General features: G+C 40.3%; 1 protein-coding gene across 2 annotated transcripts in view; it reads right to left on the bottom strand.

The window, feature by feature from the left end:
- cadpsa (Ca2+-dependent activator protein for secretion a) overlaps positions 1-23,102 on the bottom strand; it is a gene marked incomplete at both ends in the record, with an annotated part of 183,268 nt that overhangs the window by 82,995 nt on the left and 77,171 nt on the right. The window contains 6 exons of one of the 2 annotated variants that reach the window (XM_079241905.1): positions 3,321-3,389; positions 10,665-10,788; positions 11,248-11,311; positions 11,451-11,552; positions 19,878-20,065; positions 20,792-20,928. In XM_079241905.1, coding sequence (XP_079098031.1) covers positions 3,321-3,389; positions 10,665-10,788; positions 11,248-11,311; positions 11,451-11,552; positions 19,878-20,065; positions 20,792-20,928 — 684 coding nt within the window. The remainder of the gene's footprint in view (positions 1-3,320; positions 3,390-10,664; positions 10,789-11,247; positions 11,312-11,450; positions 11,553-19,877; positions 20,066-20,791; positions 20,929-23,102) is intronic. The other variant, XM_079241906.1, reaches the window with a different exon arrangement.

Genomic DNA, 23,102 nt, shown 5'->3' with positions numbered 1-23,102 from the left:
CATGTTGAAGTCATGTTACATCACACCAGGACATATAAGGGTCATCTCACAAAGTATAGAGGTAAAAAACATCTGATCAGAGAGATTCAGATAAATTCACATCTATATTTCTTTTCACTTGTAAAAACATTTTACATCAAAAAATATTCTTTGTTTTGTAAAAAAAAAGGTAGATGTTCTGTTGTGTCCCATCAACTCCAAACACTAAGCTTGGACTTCTCTGTCAGTGGCGTTGATCAGGTTTAGACATATAGTACATGGTTACAGCCTGACATCAGGTTATTTATATGCTTGTCTGCACAAAAACAAAAGGTTATAGAAGATATTTTATTTGTTTGAATGTGGCACAGCTTCTTTGTTGTAATGAGGATGTTTTGTTGGATACATTCATCTGCTGTTCACTCTGATTTGACCCCTTAAAACTCCAAGACATTATCTGTTATTGTTGTTTTAACTTAACAACACATGTAAAAGCTCAACTCTTTAATACCAGTAAACATCAAGTCATTATTTTTTTCAGGACAGCCTCTGTTGTCAAGATTATGAGGCTAAAATTCTGTAAAATATGTGTATCAACAGATATAGCAACATAAAAGCCAACAATACAGTTTACTAGTAACAATACTTTGTAGAAAAAAAAACCACACAGATCAAGTGACCAAAGCTTTTCTCATCTGGATATTCTCTCAGGTCTTGGCTTGCAGGAGAAAAAATACTGACACTGAAACAAAAGCACAACAGAAAATATGTACATATTTATACTGTTTTCCTTCCTCATACACAGGGAAGACGTGGAAATTTCCCACAGTTGTTTTTTTTAGTTATTTATGCTACAATTTACAAACTATCCTCACAAAACCAACTCAGCTGGTTTTTGGCTTCGCTGTGCATCGAAAATATCTTCTCGGCTTTATTCCAGCCAAAAAAAAAAAAGACCAATATTTTAGTTCTTTTCAGGCAGATATAGAACTTTCTGCCCACTTGTTGATCTTTGGCTGTTTGTGATATGTCATTATCATCAAGTTAAATGGCCTGATTGGTAGATGGATTTGAGAGGGAGTGGTTTCATAATAATTTCCAGATAAAAAAAAAAGAGGTTTCTTAGCAATCCAGCAAACTCTATACATAATTCAGATGATGGGATTGGTAGTAGCATTTCTTTGGGTGTCTGCTCATTTTGGAGTAGTTGGGGATGAATTGGCAGCCAGGAGGGCTACGGAGTGGGCAAACAAAGAAGAGGTTGGCTTGACATTTGCATAAGGTAAAATGGAAATGGAACGTTTGGATTGGTCAGAGTTTTTACAGATTTACAGTAAACTGAGAGGTCAAACTATATTTCTTATTGTTCATGATCACAAAATGTATAGACTACTATCAGGACGAGGAACCACTTCACCCAGAGTAGAAAAAAACATTTCTGAGCAATTTTACCTACCCCAGCTTTAACTTTAAGCTTTAATAAGCAATTAAACTGTGTGTTCATGTAATTGCACACAAATACTGTATATTACCATCAAGCAGGTGGAAGTACAGAATTCTGCATATTTGGAGGAATTCAAAAGCTGAAATATTGAAATAAATTTGCTAACAGATGTAAACCTAAAGAAAGTTGAGCTCATTTAGAAAGGATGTCATATCCAACTGCTGCTGCATTCAGTATGAGTTTCACATTTAACACAAACACTGAAAGCAGAAGACAATTACACCAGAAGGTATCAAGGTAGTTCAGATGCTGCTGAAGCATCAGGTTTCTTTTCTCTGCAAGGTTTGGGATACCAAACAGGTTAGCAACAGCATCTTTCATCAGTTAGTTACGGTGCTGCTTTTACCTCAAACATCCATTAAACCAATAAAGCTTTTTATGATTAACAGTTGTTGTGTCAACAGAAAAGAAATATTGCTGGAAAAAACAGAAATTCAGCACCTGAAGATGTTTCCAGTCCTTGTTCTGGTGGTTTTTCCACCATGGCAGTGAATAATGAGGAGCGTTTTGAGCTAAAAACATTTGACTTCAGCTTTCATCTCATAGTGCTTGTTGTTATGTGTCTGAGATTCTTTCAGGTTCTTCTGCATTATGAACAAAAAGGTTTATATGATGTAAAGATGGTAACAGAGACAACGGCCTATGATTAAACCATTAAATCATGAGATTTGTTGTCTGACTCAAATTGGAAATTATTTCCAACATGAGTCAGCATTTAGTTCATACTTAGAGGCAGTGAGAAAATGTAAACAAACACATCTTAGTGTAACATTCATCTTTCTGCAGCAAGTCTCGGACATTTTACCTCAACAAAACATAAACAAGCGAACCTCCGTTATTCCAATAACTGCCATTTTCCTTAAACTGGGAATGCAGGACATTTCCAGTGACTAGATTTTATTAGGACACAGGTTTTCAAATGGTGTGTAATTTAATAGGTGTTAGGAGGCTTAACTTCAGGTTTTCTAGCTGACTCTCTAATAGACTCAAAGATTTAAAAAAATGAGCTATATCCATGTTTCCAGTCAAACACAATTTTATCTTACTTATAGGTATAAAGAGAAAGAAAATGCCACCTGAATTCTTTGTTTTCTTCTGAGATTTCACCACTAAGTAAGTGTTTAATTTAATGAGATAGAGAAAAAAGGTTGGAAGGAAGGAAAAAGGTGGAAAGACGAGAGGGATTGTCAGGTAGAGGGTGAGAGAGAAGATAAGCATTAACTCAGAGGACAGGCAGATGATGTGAAATAAAGATTAATTGTAACAATTATCTTTAAACATCCTGTAAGCAAAAGGTTTTGTCTTAACATCACACGCTTTAAAAGAATTCAGAAAAAGAAAATAAAACACATCATATTCACTTTATATTAGTCAAACTAAAAAACAGAAAAAGCTTTCAACATACTTTTTATCCGCAGCTTCATTCATAACAAACATGTTTGTTTATGTTGGACTCTGGAGAAAAAAACCCCTTTCAATAAGTGCAGGATATTGTTTTGAACGCTCTGTGTGATCTTAAGCTCCCAAAAGGATTTACACACAAGCAAAGTAAAGATGCATTCAAACCGCAGACAGACAGACAACGAGTGGTTCGGGAAGGACAGACAACAAGCTCACAGACAGAGTAGATTGTGTTGTTAGCAAACAGGACATTACCAAGGACCTGCAACAGTTAAACGTTACAGACTGGATCGGCATACAACCAAACAAAAGCATGTCAGCTGCCACAGAAATGTAAAATTACTTGTGATGGTCGGCGTGCATACTGGTCATAAGAAAAATACAAGTGTACATTGGTCGGGGTTGGGTGATGTGGGGGAATGAGAAGTGTACTCACGAATTGTTAAATCCATCACTTGAGACGCCAAGCAGAAGACAGGATGCTCATACATCTCTCTCTTTTTCCCTACAGAGAAAGAGGGAGGATACCGAGGCATGCGAGAGGCCAGGGTCAGAGAGGACGAGCTGGCAGTAACAATATGTAAAGGGGCGATAGTCTGGAATCTGGTGATACGATATACTCGGACTGGAAAGGTAAAAAAATATCTTCACGTATCAGGAAAGCCTAAAAACCACAGCCAGACTCCATGTTTGCAGAAGCTCACTACATGCTTACATACTGACCACCGACTTGTTCTGTGGATGAAATACTTTCTAGCAGGTAACAGTGAGTGTTGGTGGGGTGGCGTTTCACATCACACACTCTAAATCTGGCAAAAGAAATGACTTGTAAATCTCAAAGAAGTATGTCTGATGCCCAGAGTTTTCCCTGTACGTACACAAATTATAGATCAAAATGAAGGAAATCAAGTTGGCTAGAGATTAAAATCATCTCCGAAAACACCGGGACGTAGGGATGTTGCTCTAAGTGTCACAGTCTACCTTTTCCTCCCCTGAACTCCCATTCGAAAGGAAGCTCGGATTTAACATCTAAATGCAACTGTCAGGTGTTTTTAACTCGCCACCATTTAAATTCTGTTTACGTTATGGTAAAATATATCACATTCAAGCGTTCCTCCGACCCTTCAGATGCTCACGTTTCATGAATTGTTTTGCCTTTCAGACGTCATCTCTGAGCTCTGACTCTGTTTTAGTAAGTTGGCAGATAGAAAATGTCCTCTGTCGTGTTTTTCTTCCCGACACTCATCAGTTGGATATCTGTCCTCCTGGGGCTTCCTAATTGCCTCTGCTGTGCTCTTCAGTCTCAGTTCACCTGGTCTCCTGCCCATTTCGTCATGACTTACAGCCTACTTAGACACGCTCCAGTCTCTTCCCCTCTGCCAGATAGTCATCAGATTCATGTCTAGTTGTTGTCCAGCGGTCTACAGATAGTCTCCAGTTGCCGACCTACCGCTTCACATCCCAGGATTACTCTCCTTGCCTTGCCTACGACGGACACCTCTAGCCTCCCAGATGTTCTGGTCACAGACCCTTGCCTTGTCTTTGGATCCCCGAGCCTCGCCTATCGTCCTGAAGAAGTACTTCATCATAATCTTGACCTCTTGCCTCCAACCTGACCCTCTCTCTGGGGCCTGGACTCTCCCAGCTGCTCATTCACCTGGATTGATCCTCTGCTCCTTAGTCTCATCTCTCATTCCTCAAACTGGTTTTTGTTCACAGCTCTTCTTTGTGTGTGGCTGAACTTCTGGGTCCTCACAGAAATTCATTACAGTCCTCATTGTCATAGCAACGTCAATAGCCTCTTTCCCACTGTAGGAACCATTTGACGTTCCTGTAACCTTTTCAGTTCTTTGGCGCATTCGGACAGATCGGAACTTAGGGACCATGCCCCTGAGTTCCTATAACCATTTCAGCGCCTACTCAACTTCCGGGTCTTTCCTTAGTTCTGTAGGAACGCATCTGACGAAGCAGGCTGACGTAGGTGATAGCTACGCCCTCGCGCTGAGCGCCGCTACTTAATTTCCGCATCGTCAGACCCCGCCATCTTTAAAAACCACTGTTTACGGAAGCATGGAGAACGCAGCTGATAAGTGGACGGACGACGAAGTCAGAGCCCTGCTGGCCGTTTTTTCAGCCGAGGAAATCCAGAGGGGGTTCGAAAGCACACAAAGAACACGATGGCCTTGTCGCTCTCCATTTTTGCTCCTTTGTGGTGTTTTCCTCTTCGCGGTTTGTTTTGTTGCTGAGTGGCGCTAAAATAACGCGTCACTGTTGCAGATGGTTGCGTCAGATCGGTAGCGATCGGGTCTCCGACTCATGTCCGAATGCAAAGTGACACGGTTCTCTGGCGAAGGACAGTTCTTAGAACGCTATTAGTTCTCAGAACGCAGTTCTTAGAACGTCTCTGTCCGAATGAGACTAATGAGTAGGCTAGGGCAGTTTTGTATAAGATTGGAATCACACACACGCACACACACACCTTCGTAGATATCGTACTATACACTGATTCAGAAGAACAAGATGCATTTAATAAGCAATGTAGTTTTTATATTGGTCAATGATATTCATCAGTGATTCAGTGCCATCATTCAGTGTTTATATACAGACTCTTCTCTCCTCACACACACACACACACACCATACATCATGCTATAGGTGTGTTTGCATCTCAGATAGTGTGTTTGCAACCCCTCCCTAACACTCATTAGGACCTTTGCTGTTGCCACAGGTGCTCCATCTTTATAAATTGGCCACCACACTGAGGTGTAGAAAGTTGCTGCATTGGTACCAAACGACCACGTCCAGCAGTTAAAAGTGATGCTGAAGTGCCAAAAAATTGCAGTTCACCCCTCATCCACTAAGGGGTTCAAAAGGGAGTCAAGCTCTATAGAGTCCTATGTTTAAAAAGGCCAACTTCACCACAGAAATAACATGTTTACAGCCTGGTTCAAAAACCATTTTAGGTTCAAAAGGTCAGGTTTACCTTCATGACAGCTGAATTTCAAAATTTTATTTAATTTCAAAATTCAGTATAATTAGGGGCAGGTCCTTTTAACTGACAGGTATCCAATGGAAAGAAGTCAGAATGTGGCAAAACCGCAGCTTTTAACTGGCTGACGGTGTGCTTTAGCTTTAGCCCACCAACCCGTTACCTGGTTAGCTCCCTTAGAGCTGGGTTAGCTCAGTTAGCGCTTCGCTACATGGAGCATAGAGTTTAATAGATGTCAATCATCCACCCCACGCTCATAGCCCCCTTTAAGCTCTATCTCTTTGTGTGACAAAGCTGCCTTGTCACTGACACCCACACCCCCAACCACCTACCTGACGGTGTTCCGGGTCGTCAGGCCCAGCAAATCTCTTGCAGTCCCACGTAGCCGCTTTAGTTCGGTTATGCCACCTGTCAGGTAGCAGACTAATAGGGGTGCACACCTAGTGGTCTGCTACAAATACTGGGAGCAGGTTATGGATGGGAAAACTGCTGGGGTGTCATCCTCATCTGCTGGGGGGGGTTGGTAAAAACTGGGTTAAGGGGTTTACCTGTGTTTTATGGCTGGAGTATGCCGCAATGCGGCAAAGACGTCATCGTCCCGTGACTAACAGATGTTTAGAATAAATACACCGTAGTATTATGTTTTCTATGTTCATCTGTGGAAATATGTATGGGGTTAGGTTCATGAACTTTGTTGATATTGTTTTTTTTGGGTGGTCTATATATTGTTGGGAAATTTGGGGGAAAATCCCATTTATTTGTAGTAATGGGAAGTTCATGGGAAGGGGCGGGGCATTGTGTTTTTAAGACGCTCATTCAGAGCGGACCGGGGGGAGTGTGAGGAGTTAGTCGGAGAAACTTGGTGTGAATAATAAAAATGGACTGTTGATGGTATGCAGAGCGGGCAGCCATTATAAATACAACCTTGTATTTATTGGGTGTCAGTGACAAGGCAGCTTTGTCACATCATCTCCCTCCTCTTCTGGGTTGACGATGTACGGCAACCGCGAGAGATAATCTGCAACAATATTTGTCTCCCCTGATCGGTGCCGAATCTGAAATCGGAACGGTTGCAGTGCAAGGTACCATCGGGTAAGTCGACTATTATGGTCCTTCATAGATTGAATCCAGGTTAAGGCACGATGGTCAGTCTCTAAGTCGAACTCACGTCCAAGCAGATAATATCGTAGGCTGTCCAGAGCCCATTTAATAGCCAGCCCCTCCATCTCAATGACAGAGTAGCGAGTCTCCCTGGGCAGCAATCGTCGGCTGAGATACAGGATGGGTCGTTCTGCTCCCTCATCGCCCTGAGCCAACACTGCTCCAATACCGACTGCTGATGCATCCACCTGCACCAGAAACTTTTTGTTGAAGTCCGGGCTACAAAGAACTGGAGACGAACACAATGCCTCCTTTAGGCAGTTGAAGGCGCGTTCACATTCCTCTGTCCAGGACACAGGATTTCTCTGGCCCTTGGTGGTGAGTGCAGTGAGCGGGGCAGCCATCGTAGCAAATTGTGGCACAAACCGGCGATACCATCCTGCCAGACCCAAGAAAGACCGCACCTCCTTTTTGGTCCGTGGTCGGGGACAGTTGCGGATGGCCTCCACTTTGTCCATCTGAGGACGCTCCTGGCCTTGTCCCAGCTGGTATCCCAGGTATCGTACTTCTTGCCTCGCCCACTCACACTTGGCCATGTTTAGTGTGAGACCTGCCTGCTGAATGGTTTTTAGGACACGTCTGAGATGGAGGAGATGCTCCTCCCAGGTGTCACTGAAAATGACAACGTCATCAAGGTAGGCGGCGCTGATGTCGTCACACCCCTGCAGGACTTGGTCCATCAGCCGCTGAAACGTTGCAGGGGCTCCGTGAAGCCCAAACGGCATGACGGTGAACTGATAAAGTCCAGTGGGAGTTCGGAAGGCTGTGTAGGGACGGCAGGATGGTTCCAGCGGTACCTGCCAGTATCCTTTACACAAATCCAGAGTGGTGATGTACGTGGCAGATCCAATCCTTTCCAGCAGCTCATCGATTCGAGGCATTGGATACGCGTCAAACTCTGAGACAGCATTCAGTTTTCGAAAGCCCCGTCACACTTTGTTCATTTTGTTCATGCAGAGGTGCCCAACTCCAGTCTTTGAGATCGTCCAATAACTTTTAGATGCATTTCTTCTCCAACGTACCTGAATCAAAAAGCAGAACTCCTGTTCTGCATGTCATCCATCTCTGCAGAGGCCAGGTGTGTTTGACACAGTTGCAGGATAGTAGATCTCTAAGACAAACTTGGAGAGCCTTGATATACAGTCTGTGATTGGCACGCATAAATATTTCTTTGGGAATTATCTAGTTGGAACAATTCATCCCTAATGTTGGCTTTTATAAATGCCATCTGGTGGAGCAGAAGTGGTGTAAACTTTTAGAAAACAGACAATATGAAACTGGCATCAATGATGCTTTGAATTCTGTTACAGCTCCATAAAGGACAGTTTAAAATATCCTTGTTAATTAGCCAACACAATGAAAGCCAGTGGACGAGAAACAAGACTAGTTAGTAAGGAAGTCTAAAAAAGCAAAAAAGAGGAAGCCAGAGAAAAGAAGAACCAGTTTCGCCACCAGGCACAGCAAACAAAGAGACAGAAGTGCAGGGCATCTAAGGAAGCTCAGGCTGCGGTGAAACTGAATTGAATGCATTTTTACTTGGTATTTATGAGTCCCCTAAACAGCAAATAGTACATCTATGTGGATCTTTTTAAAAAAAAAAAAAAATATTAGGACATTGAAATAGTCTATCCCTCTTCAAGGACCTTTTAATGAGCAAATATGAAACATTTTAGGTTCTGTTAAACCATTTTTGTCACATCACAAAATTCATAATTGTACATTAAATGACTGTAAATGACTGTGAAAGATAAAACAAATTAGGTGAAAATCCCACCCGAACCTGTCAAAAGACACATTTTCAACTTGTAATTGCAGTTCCTGTAAAGTTCAGAAAACGTTTTGATCAATTCTTCAGAGTCTCATCAGTGTTGCTTTTTTATATTTATGAGCATGTTTGTAGGTTTTTTCTGATTATCCTCTAATCCAAACATTAATTCTATGGCTAAATCCAAGTTTTTTTATGTTCTAGTTTTCCAATTGATTTTCAAATTTTTGCAAATGGCAAGTCATTTTGTTTTATGATACTCTGAGGCTTTGTCCCAGTTCAGGGTCTCGGCGCTTCACAGTTTACTCTTCTAGTTGTAGCCCACCATGGCCGGTTACCGCTGGTAAAATTAGGCAGCCTACCCAGCCATACCAGTGCGCTCCAACCTCCGTTGCCAAGCAACTGAAGATGTGACAAATCACGGTTCCTTTCCTGACTTAAATTTATATATTGAAACCCAAATGGAGCAGGCAATTTTACCGTTCCTTGAAACTGAAACCTTATTTTCTAGCCATTTATAAACCCTAAAATGCACAAATATAAAATGTTAATGTATTTTTCTGTCACATTATATAAAACATGCTGCTTGTTAGCGCTTGACTGCTGCTTATTAATGCCCATTCATCATGTTGGGCGACGTGAATTCTGAGAGAAATAAGGTCGCGAAGCGAGCACCACCAGTAACCTCCGCTGCGTGCCAGGCGGTGTGTGGGTTTGTCTGGTGAATACAGAGGCACTGCGACACATGAAGCCAACAAACCAGCACTACAAAGTGCCTCGACCCTAAACTGAAACCAGAGACAAGGTGTACGTGTTTTTGAATACACAGCAGTCTGATCCTGGAGACCAAACCTGAAAATGCTGAAGACATCACAACACAGTGATGTGCAGCCACCTGAAAACTACAGTAAAGTTACAGTTACTTTGCCAGTTACATTAGTTACTGTTTTAGTAAAGTAACTGAATACATGACAAAGAATACACTTGATTCCCATTTTCCTTCATATATTTGCCATCCTACAGTAATTTACTCACAGTATTATGAAAAAAAAACCCCAGGAAAGTATGAACCCTGAATCCCAACTGTACGCAACATACTGCTGGAACAGTAAATTTTACTGCCCTGAATGTGACGGAACATGCTAAACCACTCCTGTATAAAAATGAAATCTGAAAATCATTTATGCATATTTATGATGAATCTATAAATAAATCATTCCTGCCAATCAAGACGCTCCCATCTGTCTGGCCAAATCCACCCATATCTCACCTCTTGTGTTCCAGTAAGGAAAGTATCTCATTGAGCAGTAAATCCATCCTCCACAGGACATTTTATAAATAAATAAACTCTTTTGTATATAATGTCTCAAGCAATGAAATGAGGACTATCAGTTTTATGGGGATTGATTATTCTGAATTCTTCTAAGTATAGATCATTTTGACTGATATGACTAAGCATTTTATATAAAAATAAATAACAGAGAATTGTATGAAAGCAGATGCTACATGTCCTAAAGTTTGATCAGTGCAGTAAGAAATGCTTCTCTGATGAGCTGAAAGAGTTGAAGAATGTTAATTCTCTTCTGAGAAAAGCAGCACAGCGGCTGAGAAAAACTTTAAAAGGATGTTAAAGCTAAAAGAAAACTGCAATATCCCAGAAACAGTGTTGATTTCTAAATTTATGGTAAGAATATTTTCATTTCAACAATACATAAAAAACATTTTTTTTACACAAGTGATCAAATAGCCAACTTGCAGCTTCTATCCTTCTGCTATCGGAACAATTTCCAACATTAATTCTGAATATTTCACCATCACATTAAGATGTTTTATGTTGTCACTACACAAGTGCAAACATATTCTTACCTTCCAGTTTTGCATACTCTGACAGACGCTGGTAGTTGATGAGAGCTGCCTGTTCCAGACACTTTCTTATCACACCTTTGACTTCTTCTTGTGGGACTGGGGTTACAATATCCCTCATCAGAACCTTCCCAGCAAGACACAGCAGAAAGGTCAGTGGAGTTCTCTTTGCTCGTCTTTTTGGTGTAATGGATGCAAGACTTCACTGTAGGCACTCTGTTTTTTCCCCGTTTGTATCATAACCCATCTGCAAAGGGTTAAAACTAATCTATTCTCATTAACATCTGTTAACATAAACAGGTTTGGATCACAGTTTCATTACTTAACCGACTAATTTAATATTTCAGACGTGGAAGGTGTAAATATTTATATAGAGAGTATAAATATAGAATAAATTAGTGTCATAATTTCATCTCGTGCTACCTCCTGCAGAAACAAGCATTAATGTTAACAACATGAACAAATAAGCTGTTGTATAACCAGCAAAATGAATGTAAACGAGAAAGTATTTCTTATCATTTAAGAAGGTAAAAGTATTGTACACACATGACAGTATTTGTGTTCCCAGAGTCAGAATATAACTCACCCTTTCAAGCAAGGACAGTGTTGCTTTCAGAGCTCCTTCTGGCCGTCCAAACGGAAAACAGTACCTGCAGAGGCAAGAGTCCATTTTCACTGCCACCCTAAGAGCTGTCATTTGGCAGGAAATTCACACACACACACACACACACACACACACACACACACACACACACACACACACACACACAATGTGCACTTAATTCGTACCTGAAGTGTGTGATCTGGTTTTCTAGCAGTACCCGAAGCCTCTCCTTGATCTCCTCAAAGCGCTCCTTCTCCTCCACTGTTACTGTACCAATACCATCAGGTCTGCAAGACAGAGACATATTTCTCTTCAAGGTCTAAAAGCCGTACAAGCTCTAACCCCCCCCCCCGCCACTGGTCAGTCTTCTCTTTGCAGTGTCACTAAATTCTGTTATTACATTCAGTTATTTACATGACATCAAGTTTTGTTCATGAAGCAACGTTCACACCAAAAGCAGCACAAAGTGCTTTTACACAACAAAACCAACAACTTTAGCAGAGTAACAACCAAGCTTTCACACACCTGAGCATATAACAGTTGAAAAATACACACCTGATCCTGCTCTGTCTAACACACACTCATACAAACACACACACACAGTGTGTATACACCCCCTTTGTACTTTGTACTGGGACAGACTGGTTCCACACCATGACCACTGGGACATGAGTCCCAATGTCCTGAAATCAGCAGGCCTGATTTAGTCAGCTAAGGTTTTCTGCAGAGAAGATTATGACATAAACCAAAATATTCAGCACTAAACTCAGCTGTTCTGAGCCTGAAAGTAGGACTGAAAATGATTTAGTACTTTTAACAGATATGTAGGTGGATAGGGAGGTAGGCAGGAACAGACCACAGAGACATGTGTCTTATTAATTACACCGTTATCTTTCTGCTCAGTTTAACAGCAAACGTCATCAAGCAGAAATAAAGTCACACTATAGATGCTGAATAAAGCATGTTTTGTTTATCTGTGCGTGTGTTTACAAATTATTTCAAAGAGTCAAATCTAGAATGATCTCAGACATAAAACAAAGAAAAATGTTCATTTCAAAATAAAGGTTTTAGTTAGACATGAGACAGGAAGAAGAGCAGGAAGAAGGGGACAGAATTGAAACATTAATTGCTTCCATTGTGAGTAAATTAGATCCTGGTTGATGACGCATGATGGATGACGTTTCTTAAAATCCTGTGTGAAAAACTAAAAGGTCTTTGCTGTTTTTAATATTATGCTTATTAGCATATTGATCTAATCTGAGAGGCTTGTTTTAGTGCATATTGACCTGGAAGTGCGTGTCAAATTACGCTTCAGTTAAATGTGTGATCTACAACCTGTCAAACATCACATTTTCAGCTTTTAACTCCAGCATCACTGTGTGTTCACATCCACTCATGCTCCTGCAGAAGTTACTGCACCAACGTCCCCATCGTTGGACCAAGTTTATTTTATCAAGTCGGATGTCTCCTCGTCAGTTTGCAACGCAGCAAAACAACTAGAACAACAACAAGAAATAAAAACTAACAGTTCATGTTCCACATGCAGAACAATCTGCTCTCCAGTTGGTCAGACCCATAAAATAACAATAATAAATAATGAAAACTCCACATTTTTCTCTTTGTTTTGGTGTAAAAACACACAACAACATCAAGATGGTTTTATTTATTGAACAATATAAAATATTTAATTAATAACTAAGTTTCTGAATCACAAATACATTTTCAAAAGTATTTTGCTTCAGTTTATCAATTAAATCTTTTATTTACATATTTTATCTATATAAAGATATTTAGATTTTGCACAGATACGGATATGAATATACATATATCTATATATAAATATATATCTATATATATCTATATATAAATACATATATATATATATATATATATATATATATATATATATATATGTATGTATATATATATATCTATATATATATATATGTATATAGATATATATATATAGATATATATATATATATATGTATATATATATATATATATATATATGTATATATATATATATATATATATATATATATATATATATATATATATATATATATATATATATATATGTATATATACACATAAAAGTAGAGATACATTTATCACACATATTCTTTAAAGGTTTTTTTCTGTAAAATTTTTGCTGTAAAATTGTATTAAAATTTTATTTATAAAAAATAAAAGAGAAATTCTATTCATGTATTAGAAATAGTAATATTTGAGATATTTTATACAAACTGAAGTCAGGTTTACTAAGTAATGAAGATAGAAAAAAAATCCCTGATCCAGAACTGTAAATGTAAAAAGGCTTTTTCTTCATCTGTGAGGACGTTCAGGGTTTATTAGCTGCCATCGCTCAGGTCTGATGACATACCTATGACATCCTGACATATTAGCAACAGACGAGGTAAAAACGAGAACATCCGTTCACTGAAATGCATCCCTGCACCTTCGTACGAACACGGACACACACAATGCCGATCCGAATTCAGTTTAAATCTGTATCAAACGGTGTATTTATGTAACGGAGGCGTTAGTTAAATTGAGTGCATCCAGAAATTAGAGCTTTACACGACATTCTGGATGTGTTTGTGTGTTTATTGTGCTTATCGTTTGTGACATGGTCAGGTCTGAGTGGAGTGTGAGCAGAGTGCATGTGACAGAGGAGGCGTTGAACTGTTGGCCATGACAATATGATGTGAAGCAAGGGACATGACAACCCCCCTCCCAGACCCCCCCCTCCTTTTACCGACATGTCATTTCAGTGAACAATGAGAAACTGGGTGTGTGTTGGGGGTGTACGCGCCTCCTGCAGACTCAGAGAGATACCCAGACCTCCCACAGATTTCCTGCACATGTGAGCCGACGCTGGCTGAAAGCCGAGCAGGCGACATACCTGCACCGCCCAAACTCTTCCAGCTGCAGGCTTCCCAAAACATCTAATCTGGGATTTTATCCGCAGAGCAAACAGAGTGTGTTAAAGTACAGTATATGTACAAGTAGGATGTTACTAAATAAGTCAGACTGGAGAGAAAAAATATGAACAGAAAATAGAATAAAATAATTGAAACTCCATTACTGAGCGCTTGGGAAATAAAATCAACGTTGTCCAGTGAAGTTTTTCTTTCTTTTTGTCTGATTTTGCCTGAATTTGCAGGATATTTTAGTTTGAGTCACACAGAAGCAAAAGCCTGCAGAGGCTGTGGCGTCGGGGATAAAAAAAAAAAACAAACAAAAAAAGTAATTTCATCATTGTCACTGTGACAGAAATGAAAGGAGGAATTTTCACACTAATTAAGTCCTGCGGGGTCTTTGTTTCCTTCATCTTCCTCTTCCTCTTCCAGCAGCATGTTATTCCTTGGCAGCTTCCTTGTGTTTGTTGACCTGATGACCTCGCAGCTCCGATGATGACAAGAAACAAATGAGCCATCAGTGACAAGCCCGATGACGAGCCAGCAACACTTTTAACATCATCTGCTAAATTACATCTTTCCTTTTCCACTTCTGTTACAGCCTGTTTAGATCCCAGAAAGCTTTTTTTGTTTAGCTTTTTGTTTTGTGTTGTTTTGTTGGCGTAGGAGTTGCTGTATCAACGTTAAGTGTAGGACTGTACCATCACTGCCAAGTTGGGGGAAACCGCAGCTACATACAGGAGCGGTAGAACCGTCATTATATGTCCGACAGAATAGTGAGGTGCTGTTAGCACCCTCACCTCACAGCAAGAAGGTTCCTCTTCTTGGCCATATGGGATAAAAATGAGAAGAACACTGGAAATAAAAAGAATAAAACAAGATGCTCCATCCCGACATCACCAAGAGAGATCTTCCAAAATCTGTAAAATACACTGTTCAATATCATTTCATATTTTCATAGAAACGAGGAAAAATGCGTTTTTTGAAAGGTTGAGTTTATATTTTTCATCTCAATCTCTCCAACTACAATGTGATGACTTGTATTCAGGATAAAGGGTGTGTGCTTGTCCCCTTACATAGCTGGATTGGAGGGAGATGCTTCCACTGCAAAAACTCAGCCTTAAAAAACAATATACAAAAATGAGGTAAATGTTGCTTAAAATAAGATCAAATATCTGCCAACAGAACAAGAAAATTTGGCTTGTCAAGACTTCCCAAAACAAGTAAAAATACTCTTAAAACAAGAGGAATTCTCTGGTATAAAAACTAAGAATTATCTTACCTTTAAAAAAAAAGTAAGCATATGTGTACTCAATTTAAGATTTTTAATCTTACTTAGATTTTAGTTTTTGCAGTGTAGTCTCACACATGGAACTGAGAACATGTTTGAATCACACATTCATCATTAAAAAAAAAAGAAAAAAAAGTTACTATCACTACTATGTTGATTTCGACCTGGAGACATGATGAAGCCACTTCCTGTCATTAATAAGACGATTTAAATTGTCAGTAATGTCCAATCAGGAGCAGCTAAAGATCAACAAGCGATCAAAATGTTCTATATGTGTCTATAAAGAAGAAAAGTTATGGTTTCCTGTGGCTGGAATAAAGCCATAACCAGCTGAGTTAGGGTTGGTTTTGTGGGTATAGCAGGTAAATAGTAGCAAGTGTAAATGAGGAACAGATAGGAAGGAAAACATGTCAGTAGTGTCTGTTGTGTGTTTCAAAGACAATATTTTATCTCTTTAAAGCAAATATTAGAGAGAATGATGTGCAGATGAGAAAAGAGTTGGTCTTTAGATCTGCGATGTATTTCTACAAAGTGCTGTCAGTAATGAATTCTGTTTTCCTGTTTTCTGGCCTTTATAATGCTGTTTCTATTCATACATTCATCTGACATCATTTTAGCCTCATGGTCTGACAACTGAGGCTGTCCTGAAAGAAACAATGTCTGGATGTTGGCTGGGATAAAAAAGGTTGAGCTTCTAATTTAAAAAGCTGACATAAAAACATAAAAAATGATAAAGAAAACAACAACAACAACAAAAAAAACACAAAAAATGTTTCGAGTTTTAAGGGTTAAGGACCAAACAGACATTTGTTTGCTAATTTGATACGGTTGAGTGTAAAACAGTTAATAAAAAACTAACTAATCCCGAACACCCAGCAGATGTAAACAGAGGCCATATTTAGCTGGACAGAAGTCCAGCCCTGATCAGGACAGCCAGTGGACAGCAGAGTCCAGCTTGGTGCTCAGAGCCCTCCGGGCCTGCAGACCATTGGGATGCAGGAGTGTGCTGTTTTGTGTGTTTGTGTGTATGTTTGTTCGGGTGAGTGGGCGGGTGATTTGGGTGAGGTGAGTGCACAGAAGCACGAGCAGCAACGTCGGCAGCAGAGACGTCGGCAGCAGAGACGTCGGCCCGTCACGGCTGACAACTTGTCAACCTGTCATGTTTGCAGCTGCAGGCAGAGTGGCCAGCCTGGCATAGCAGGGCTCTGCTTGATGTTCGTGGACGGGGACTTTAGGTCAACAGAGCTCAATCTTTTCTGGATTTAACATTAAAAAAAAGATTTGCATATGGATTTGCGTGGATCCTGTTATCAGTTTAAACTCAACTTTTGTTTCTGCACAACTTTCAGTCGAAATGACATTGTGTCTTCCAGTGTTGTCCGTCTGTCCAAGCCGATCAGAAAGCCTCCGTCCTCCATCACTGCATGTCAGCAGAGCAGAGCGGAGGATGGATGGATAAATAGACGGAGGACGGGGTAAGTTGGAGGCATGAGGGGGAGGTGGTGAAGGGGGTCCTGACAGACAGCTCTCCCTGACCTTTGCTCTCAGCACTGGAGTGGCCCTCGTCTATCTTTGTTCCTTCATCCACAGATGGTTGACGGTGATGTTGACAGATTTGATGTGTGAGTACATCCCAGCAGATCAGATGTGAGGTAAGTAAGTGCAACTTAGATAACGGGGTTCATACTGAAGGAAAGGCCAGATGATTCCTGAAGCTTCAGAAAATGACACCATTTGATCCCAAAGTGAAGTGACAGAGCTTTCTGAGAAGGCGTCGTGACACAGAGATGTTGATATGTACTCCCCACGTTTCATCAAGATTCCAGGAGGTAAACAAGGGATTCACAAAGCAACACAGCACACAGTTTAAATCATGAAATACATGCCAGGTCCACCTTGCTACTACCAGTTGGACTCCCTTTTGTTTCCCAGCTGCCTTCGTCTTGGCTGCATTCATGTAGAAAAAAGTTTACATCGTGCAAATCTTCACTGACATAAAACTAGGTGCCGGATCCAATGACAAAAATAGAAAAATAGGTCCGCACACCCGATATGTTTTATTAACAAAAGCGAGTGACGTTTCGGGCCACAGCCCTTCCTCAGACTGAGAACACCAAGTGATGCACCTGCTCAACTAATCTCTGTTTGATCGCCCAACCAATCTGAAAAAGGCAATCACCAACATGTGTATGTACATATATACTTAAAAAAGTAAAACAGTGACAAAATATAAACAGATAGAACTGTACAAAGAAAAATACTCGCTAAATACAATATTACACATATAAGTCTATAATGCATGACAACAAACATCTGGTGGAAACCATCATGATGACATGAAAATGTAAATAGATTGACAGTGCAACATAATATACAAAATATAACGTCACTCGCTTTGGTTAATAAAACATATTTGGAGCTACCTCTAGTGTGCAAACCTACTTTTCTGTTTTTGTCAAAGGCTGCATTCACACATCAACCCCCCCCCCCCCCCCAGGCCAGTACTGACCAAGAAAACAGGAAAATCTGGCTCAATAATTAGCCACGACCAAAACTAGCTTGTTCACCAGAAGCAAACGATGGAACAACGATAGACAATAAACAATATTCAGTCTGGTTTCTGTTTTACTTTGGTGTTCAAACCTGATCTGATTTCCACCAGAATCATTCCAGTATGAGCAGCAAAAGAGGCAGCCAGATATTCCCCATGTTGATCTACGTCATTTCCTCCCTCAGGTTCGCTAGAGAGTCTGTTTGCTTTCACACTACAAGCAAATCGCACCAGAGTTCACTTCGAAGTGAACCAAGATGCCCAGTTTTCAACCAGAATTAACGCCTCTGCACCAGATTGGGAATGAGCTTTCACACTGGTTTATCTGTGGAAGTGGAAGAGGGTTTGTTCATAGCGGACCAAACAGTGCCAGTGTGAACGTATCTCTGTTCAACAAGTTGTTGGAAACGTTCTTCACAGCTGAAATGGAGACTCGTCAGACCAGCAACGTTCTTCCATCTTCTATTGTCCAGTTTTAGTGAGTGTGTGAATTGTAACCTCAGTTTCCTGAATTTTAGCTCAGACCAACAACATGAAACATTTAAAGTCCCTTTTTTCCTCATTCTGATGCTCAGTTTGAACCTCAGAAACTGTTTCAACCAAAAGGGAGAGAAGATGTTGTCCACTGTTCTACTGTTGTAGCCAGAGACAAGAGTTCCTGTCAAGAGCAGCATCTACCAATGAGATTCTTTGTTAAACCTGAACTTTTGCCAGATCACCACAGAGTGGATCAGCCACCTCCTCTTGGTGGACGACATTGAGTTTCTGCCAGGACTGAGCCAAACATGGACTCAGTGGGCAGGATAAGAGGAGGTTTTAGTTACAAGAATGGGGGAGGTCTTCTGAATACAGAGCAACTCCTGACACAGTTCGCATGTTGTGTTTCTTCACATATTACTGTTTTCATGTATGCTTTCTTTGACTGATTGTGTCCTGGCAAACACTCAACAAGAGCCAGCAGAGATGTTTCTTATTCTTCAAGCTTCGCTGGAGTTCTTACGGAAAGGAAGTTCGAAAGAAGGATCCAGAGGCGGGGTATGGAAGAGACTCAGGAGGAGAGGGAACGATCCACTGTCTGATGTGCGATCACTTTGGAACAAGAGAGACGATCTGATAACATTGGTCAAGTTGGATTAGGATTACAGACAAACCAGTAAAGTAATCAGTTCAAACCAAACACGTCTGTCTGAGCTGTATAGCTGATGGGTGACCAGGAACACCACCACAACGCTGAGGACCCCTCCCATTCACGCCTCCTTCCACTTGCATCTTTTAACCAGACGATACGAAGTCCCGAATGAGTCTTTCATTCCCTCCACTGTGACCACCCTGACCAGTATGAAGCAGGCCCACCGTCAGCAGTTGCTTTTTCTTTCCTTTTTCCTTCTTTTTGCATCTTTTTATTGTTTTAAATGTTTATTTTCTACCTTTGTTTATTTGAATGTTGTAACAGTGAACCTTTGAGCCTTTTTCAGAATGATTTTGGTCACCACTTGAGACAGACGCTAAAGTTCCGTCTCTCTGTATGCAGAAACATAAGTATACATAAGCTGAATTACTATATACAGCACCGCATAATGTCACATGATCCTGATAATGTGACAAGTATCTCGTTTTGACCGTGAAACTCCTTTTCACCCGTCTTTCCTGCATTGTTAATTTCCCGTAAATCTCCCAGATCATGATATGGTGAGAAAATAAACCGATATGAGGAGACAACGCCGCTGAGAGGAACAAATATAACTTCCATCACCCAGTGCTGCACAAAGAAAAAAAATAAGACTTGAAGCTCAGTTGGAAGTTTTACATGAAACCGGACGTGACTCGGATGCAGTTTGACTTCTACCTGTTTCCGTGGACGTGGGAGGCGCAGAAGGCGAAGCTGTAGTGAAGCAGGGTGGGGTCGATCATGGCGCCGTTCTCTGCCCTCTCCAGCAGATCGCTCAGGTAACATAAATGTCGGTGGCAGCCTCGAACACCGTAGCGAGCGCAGTACTCATCCAGGACAAACACCTGACCAGGACTGAACCAGCCCTGCAGCACACACAGAGATTCCTCCTGATTCACTCATTATATTGATCATATTAAATACTGTAGATGGTGGAATCTTCAAAGTCTTCACAATTTCACATTGAGGAACATTTTCATGAAATTGTTCCACAATCTTTAGAGCCAGTTTTTCCCAGATTGGGGAACCTCTGTCCATATTCACATCCGAGAGACTCTATCACTCTGAAATGCTCCTGTCATACCCAGTTCTTCCTGACCTGTTGCCAGTCAACCTGATCGCTTGTCAAACTGTTGGGGTTTTTTGTACCAATCACTTTTGCAGCCTTTTGTTGCTTCTCTTCTAAATTTCTCTGTGATGTTGACATCAAATTCAAAATGAGGTCATATTTTCCATGAAGTTGTAAAATATGTCGTTTTCACATCTGTTTATTTTCTATAAAGAAAAAAATAAGGGTTTATGTTTTTTTTTAATGTATTTACATTTTACAAAGGTATAGTGAAAGACGCTGAAGTTCCTTGATGTCCCTACATACCAGAAACATGAAAATATACTTTTTATGTTTCTGGTCATTTCAGAAGAGCTCTTCTAACAACATGGCAGGATTTTAGAGTTAACTAATGTTTTATTAATTAGTAAAATGTTAATAGTTCCTCAAAGGCTGAAAATGTAAGGACAGGATTTAATCCTATGTTTTTTCAACAACATTTGATCTTGATTTGAACAACACTGATGACGAATGTTTTCCTCACCAAGCAGGAGTAAGAGTCGTTGAGTCTGTGGTCCAATGTGAGGCGTTGCAGCAGTTCAAACAGGGAGGCATGGTCGAAGTTGCAGGGATTAGCTGAAATAAAGTCATCCATGCCGTGTTTTTGGGCTCGATCAGCATCTGTTTATGGTTGACAGACAGAGAGCAAATATCAGCCATAAATATGCTTTAATTTGCTTTAATCTCAGAATTATTCAATGTTTATAACTAAAATCTGAAGCAAATGTTCATACAATGCCCATTAAAATGCTAATAAATGCAGTTTTACATTAAAGGAATCTAATTAAACCATTTTCCTTTCATGAGAATGGTACACAATTATAAAAAGGTATAGAAATGTAGTTATGATCCATTTTTATATGTTCATGTGGAACCACGAGTGAAAAAAGAAAATTCCACAAACTTCCTTCCTGTTGTGTTTCAAATACTGAAAAAGCTTACTTTTCATAGAAGATGGCAAAAACTCAAGACATTTTAATGTATCTGAATGTGTTTTATTTTTAAAAAAAAAAAACATGCATCTATGAGTTCATACTTTCTAGCGGGGCTCTGAATAGTGTGTGACTGATCGAACCTTGTTGAGCATAACAAACAGGACAGCCGATGTCAGCACCAACTTGAAACCCATTGGGGCAAACACAGGTGAGGCCACAGTGGAAAGTGTGGAAAAACCCATTTGGGACCCTTATTTGCAGCCCAAATTAAACCCTCATGGGCATCACATGGACATGGTGGCTGGACCATCCAAAGACATGGACACGGCTGTGTGCACAACCTCGCTCTGTCCCAGACAGAGCGAGGTTGTTTCTCATTAAATATAAAATAACATGATTAACTGTTGGCTGGCGGCTTCTTCCCACCATCCAGACGTGCATGTTAGGTTAATTAGTTACTCTAAACTGTCCCTATGTCTGAGTGTGAGTGTGACTGGTTGTTTGTCTCTCTGTGCTGGCCCTGTCATGGACTGGCGACCTGTCCACGGGGTATCCTGCTTCTGGCCCGAAGATTGCTGGGATAGGCTCCAGCTCCCCTGTGACCCTTAATCAAACTAAACGGTTCGGGAAATGAATTAATTGTTGTGAGTTATGAGTAATGAGTTAGGCTTAATTGTTATCTGTGCATACCAGCCCCCCTCCAGCAATAATCCCCACCCTTCAGGCTGAAGCAAGGCAAGTTTTAGCTTGTTCTCGTGACCTTGTTGACAAGATTCTCCTGGTAGAGAATCTAACAGATGTAAAATGTAGAAATATGTTGAATTTAATCTTCACTTAAGTATTAATCTTTTTCTGTTTCATTTATACGTTGTCATTTTCTACACAATTTCCACAGTTTTCTTATTTGGAGATCCCACATAAAATGTCATATACATTCATTCAGGTGGTCTTTATGAATGTTTGAAACCATGGGGCAGGTGTTGCAAGGTGTCTGTTTGGTAGGTTTGTTTGGTGATTTAAGGGTTACATTCATATTCTGTACATTTTCATTCACATCTTCACCCATATCTATCAACTTTAATCTGTAGAAGTTAACATAGAAACACTTTAATTAATAGAATAACTTTAAATATTTTAATTTCCTTTGAAACAGGAGTTGCTTGCTGGCTTTACAGGAAACTCTGCTCTGAGCTTTGTTAGCAGAAGCCGTCCAGCTTGTTGGAGGTAAAAGTCAGGAGAGAACAGCAGCTGCTGTGACTGTGCTTCTGACACGCGGCTTTTCTGGGTGGTCAATGTCAACAAGGTACAAGACGGCAACGCCAGGGTCGAGTCTGAGTTTCAGCTGTAAGATTACAGATTCTGACAGCTGACGGTGCAGCAGCACTATTTCACTGCAGCACAGGAAACATTCAGAAGCTGTGAGCTTTATTTAAAACCAATCAGAGAAACATTCAGCCAACATGAATTCTTCCAGGCTTGTGCTGTAGCAGCCAGAGAAACCAGCCTGTAGATGGTTGATTGACTGATTCACCTTCTTTCATCCTTTGTTAGAAACTGTTCTGTTCGTTCTTTCCATGGATAAATGTCTGACGTTGTTGTCACTAATTTGTGTTTGTCTTCTTTTCTTTTCTTTTCTGGCAAACAATACTTAAATAAATTAAATATTTTGTAAAAAGAAGCGGGCTCAAAAATATTTGTGACTTCAAGACAAGTCAATAATTTAAAGACAGCTACATCTAAATGAAAAATGAACATTTTAAAATGGTGAACTCCACATAGCTGTCATTACCCTGCAGCACCCTGGTGCTTAAAAACCACTTTCCCACTTTTATTTCCAGCCTGGAGCTTCATTTTGCAGCT

Source organism: Telmatherina bonti, assembly GCF_933228915.1.
Source record: "Telmatherina bonti genome assembly, chromosome: 6".
Lineage (NCBI taxonomy): Eukaryota > Metazoa > Chordata > Actinopteri > Atheriniformes > Telmatherinidae > Telmatherina > Telmatherina bonti.
This window is presented reverse-complemented; position numbering and strand designations above follow the sequence as displayed.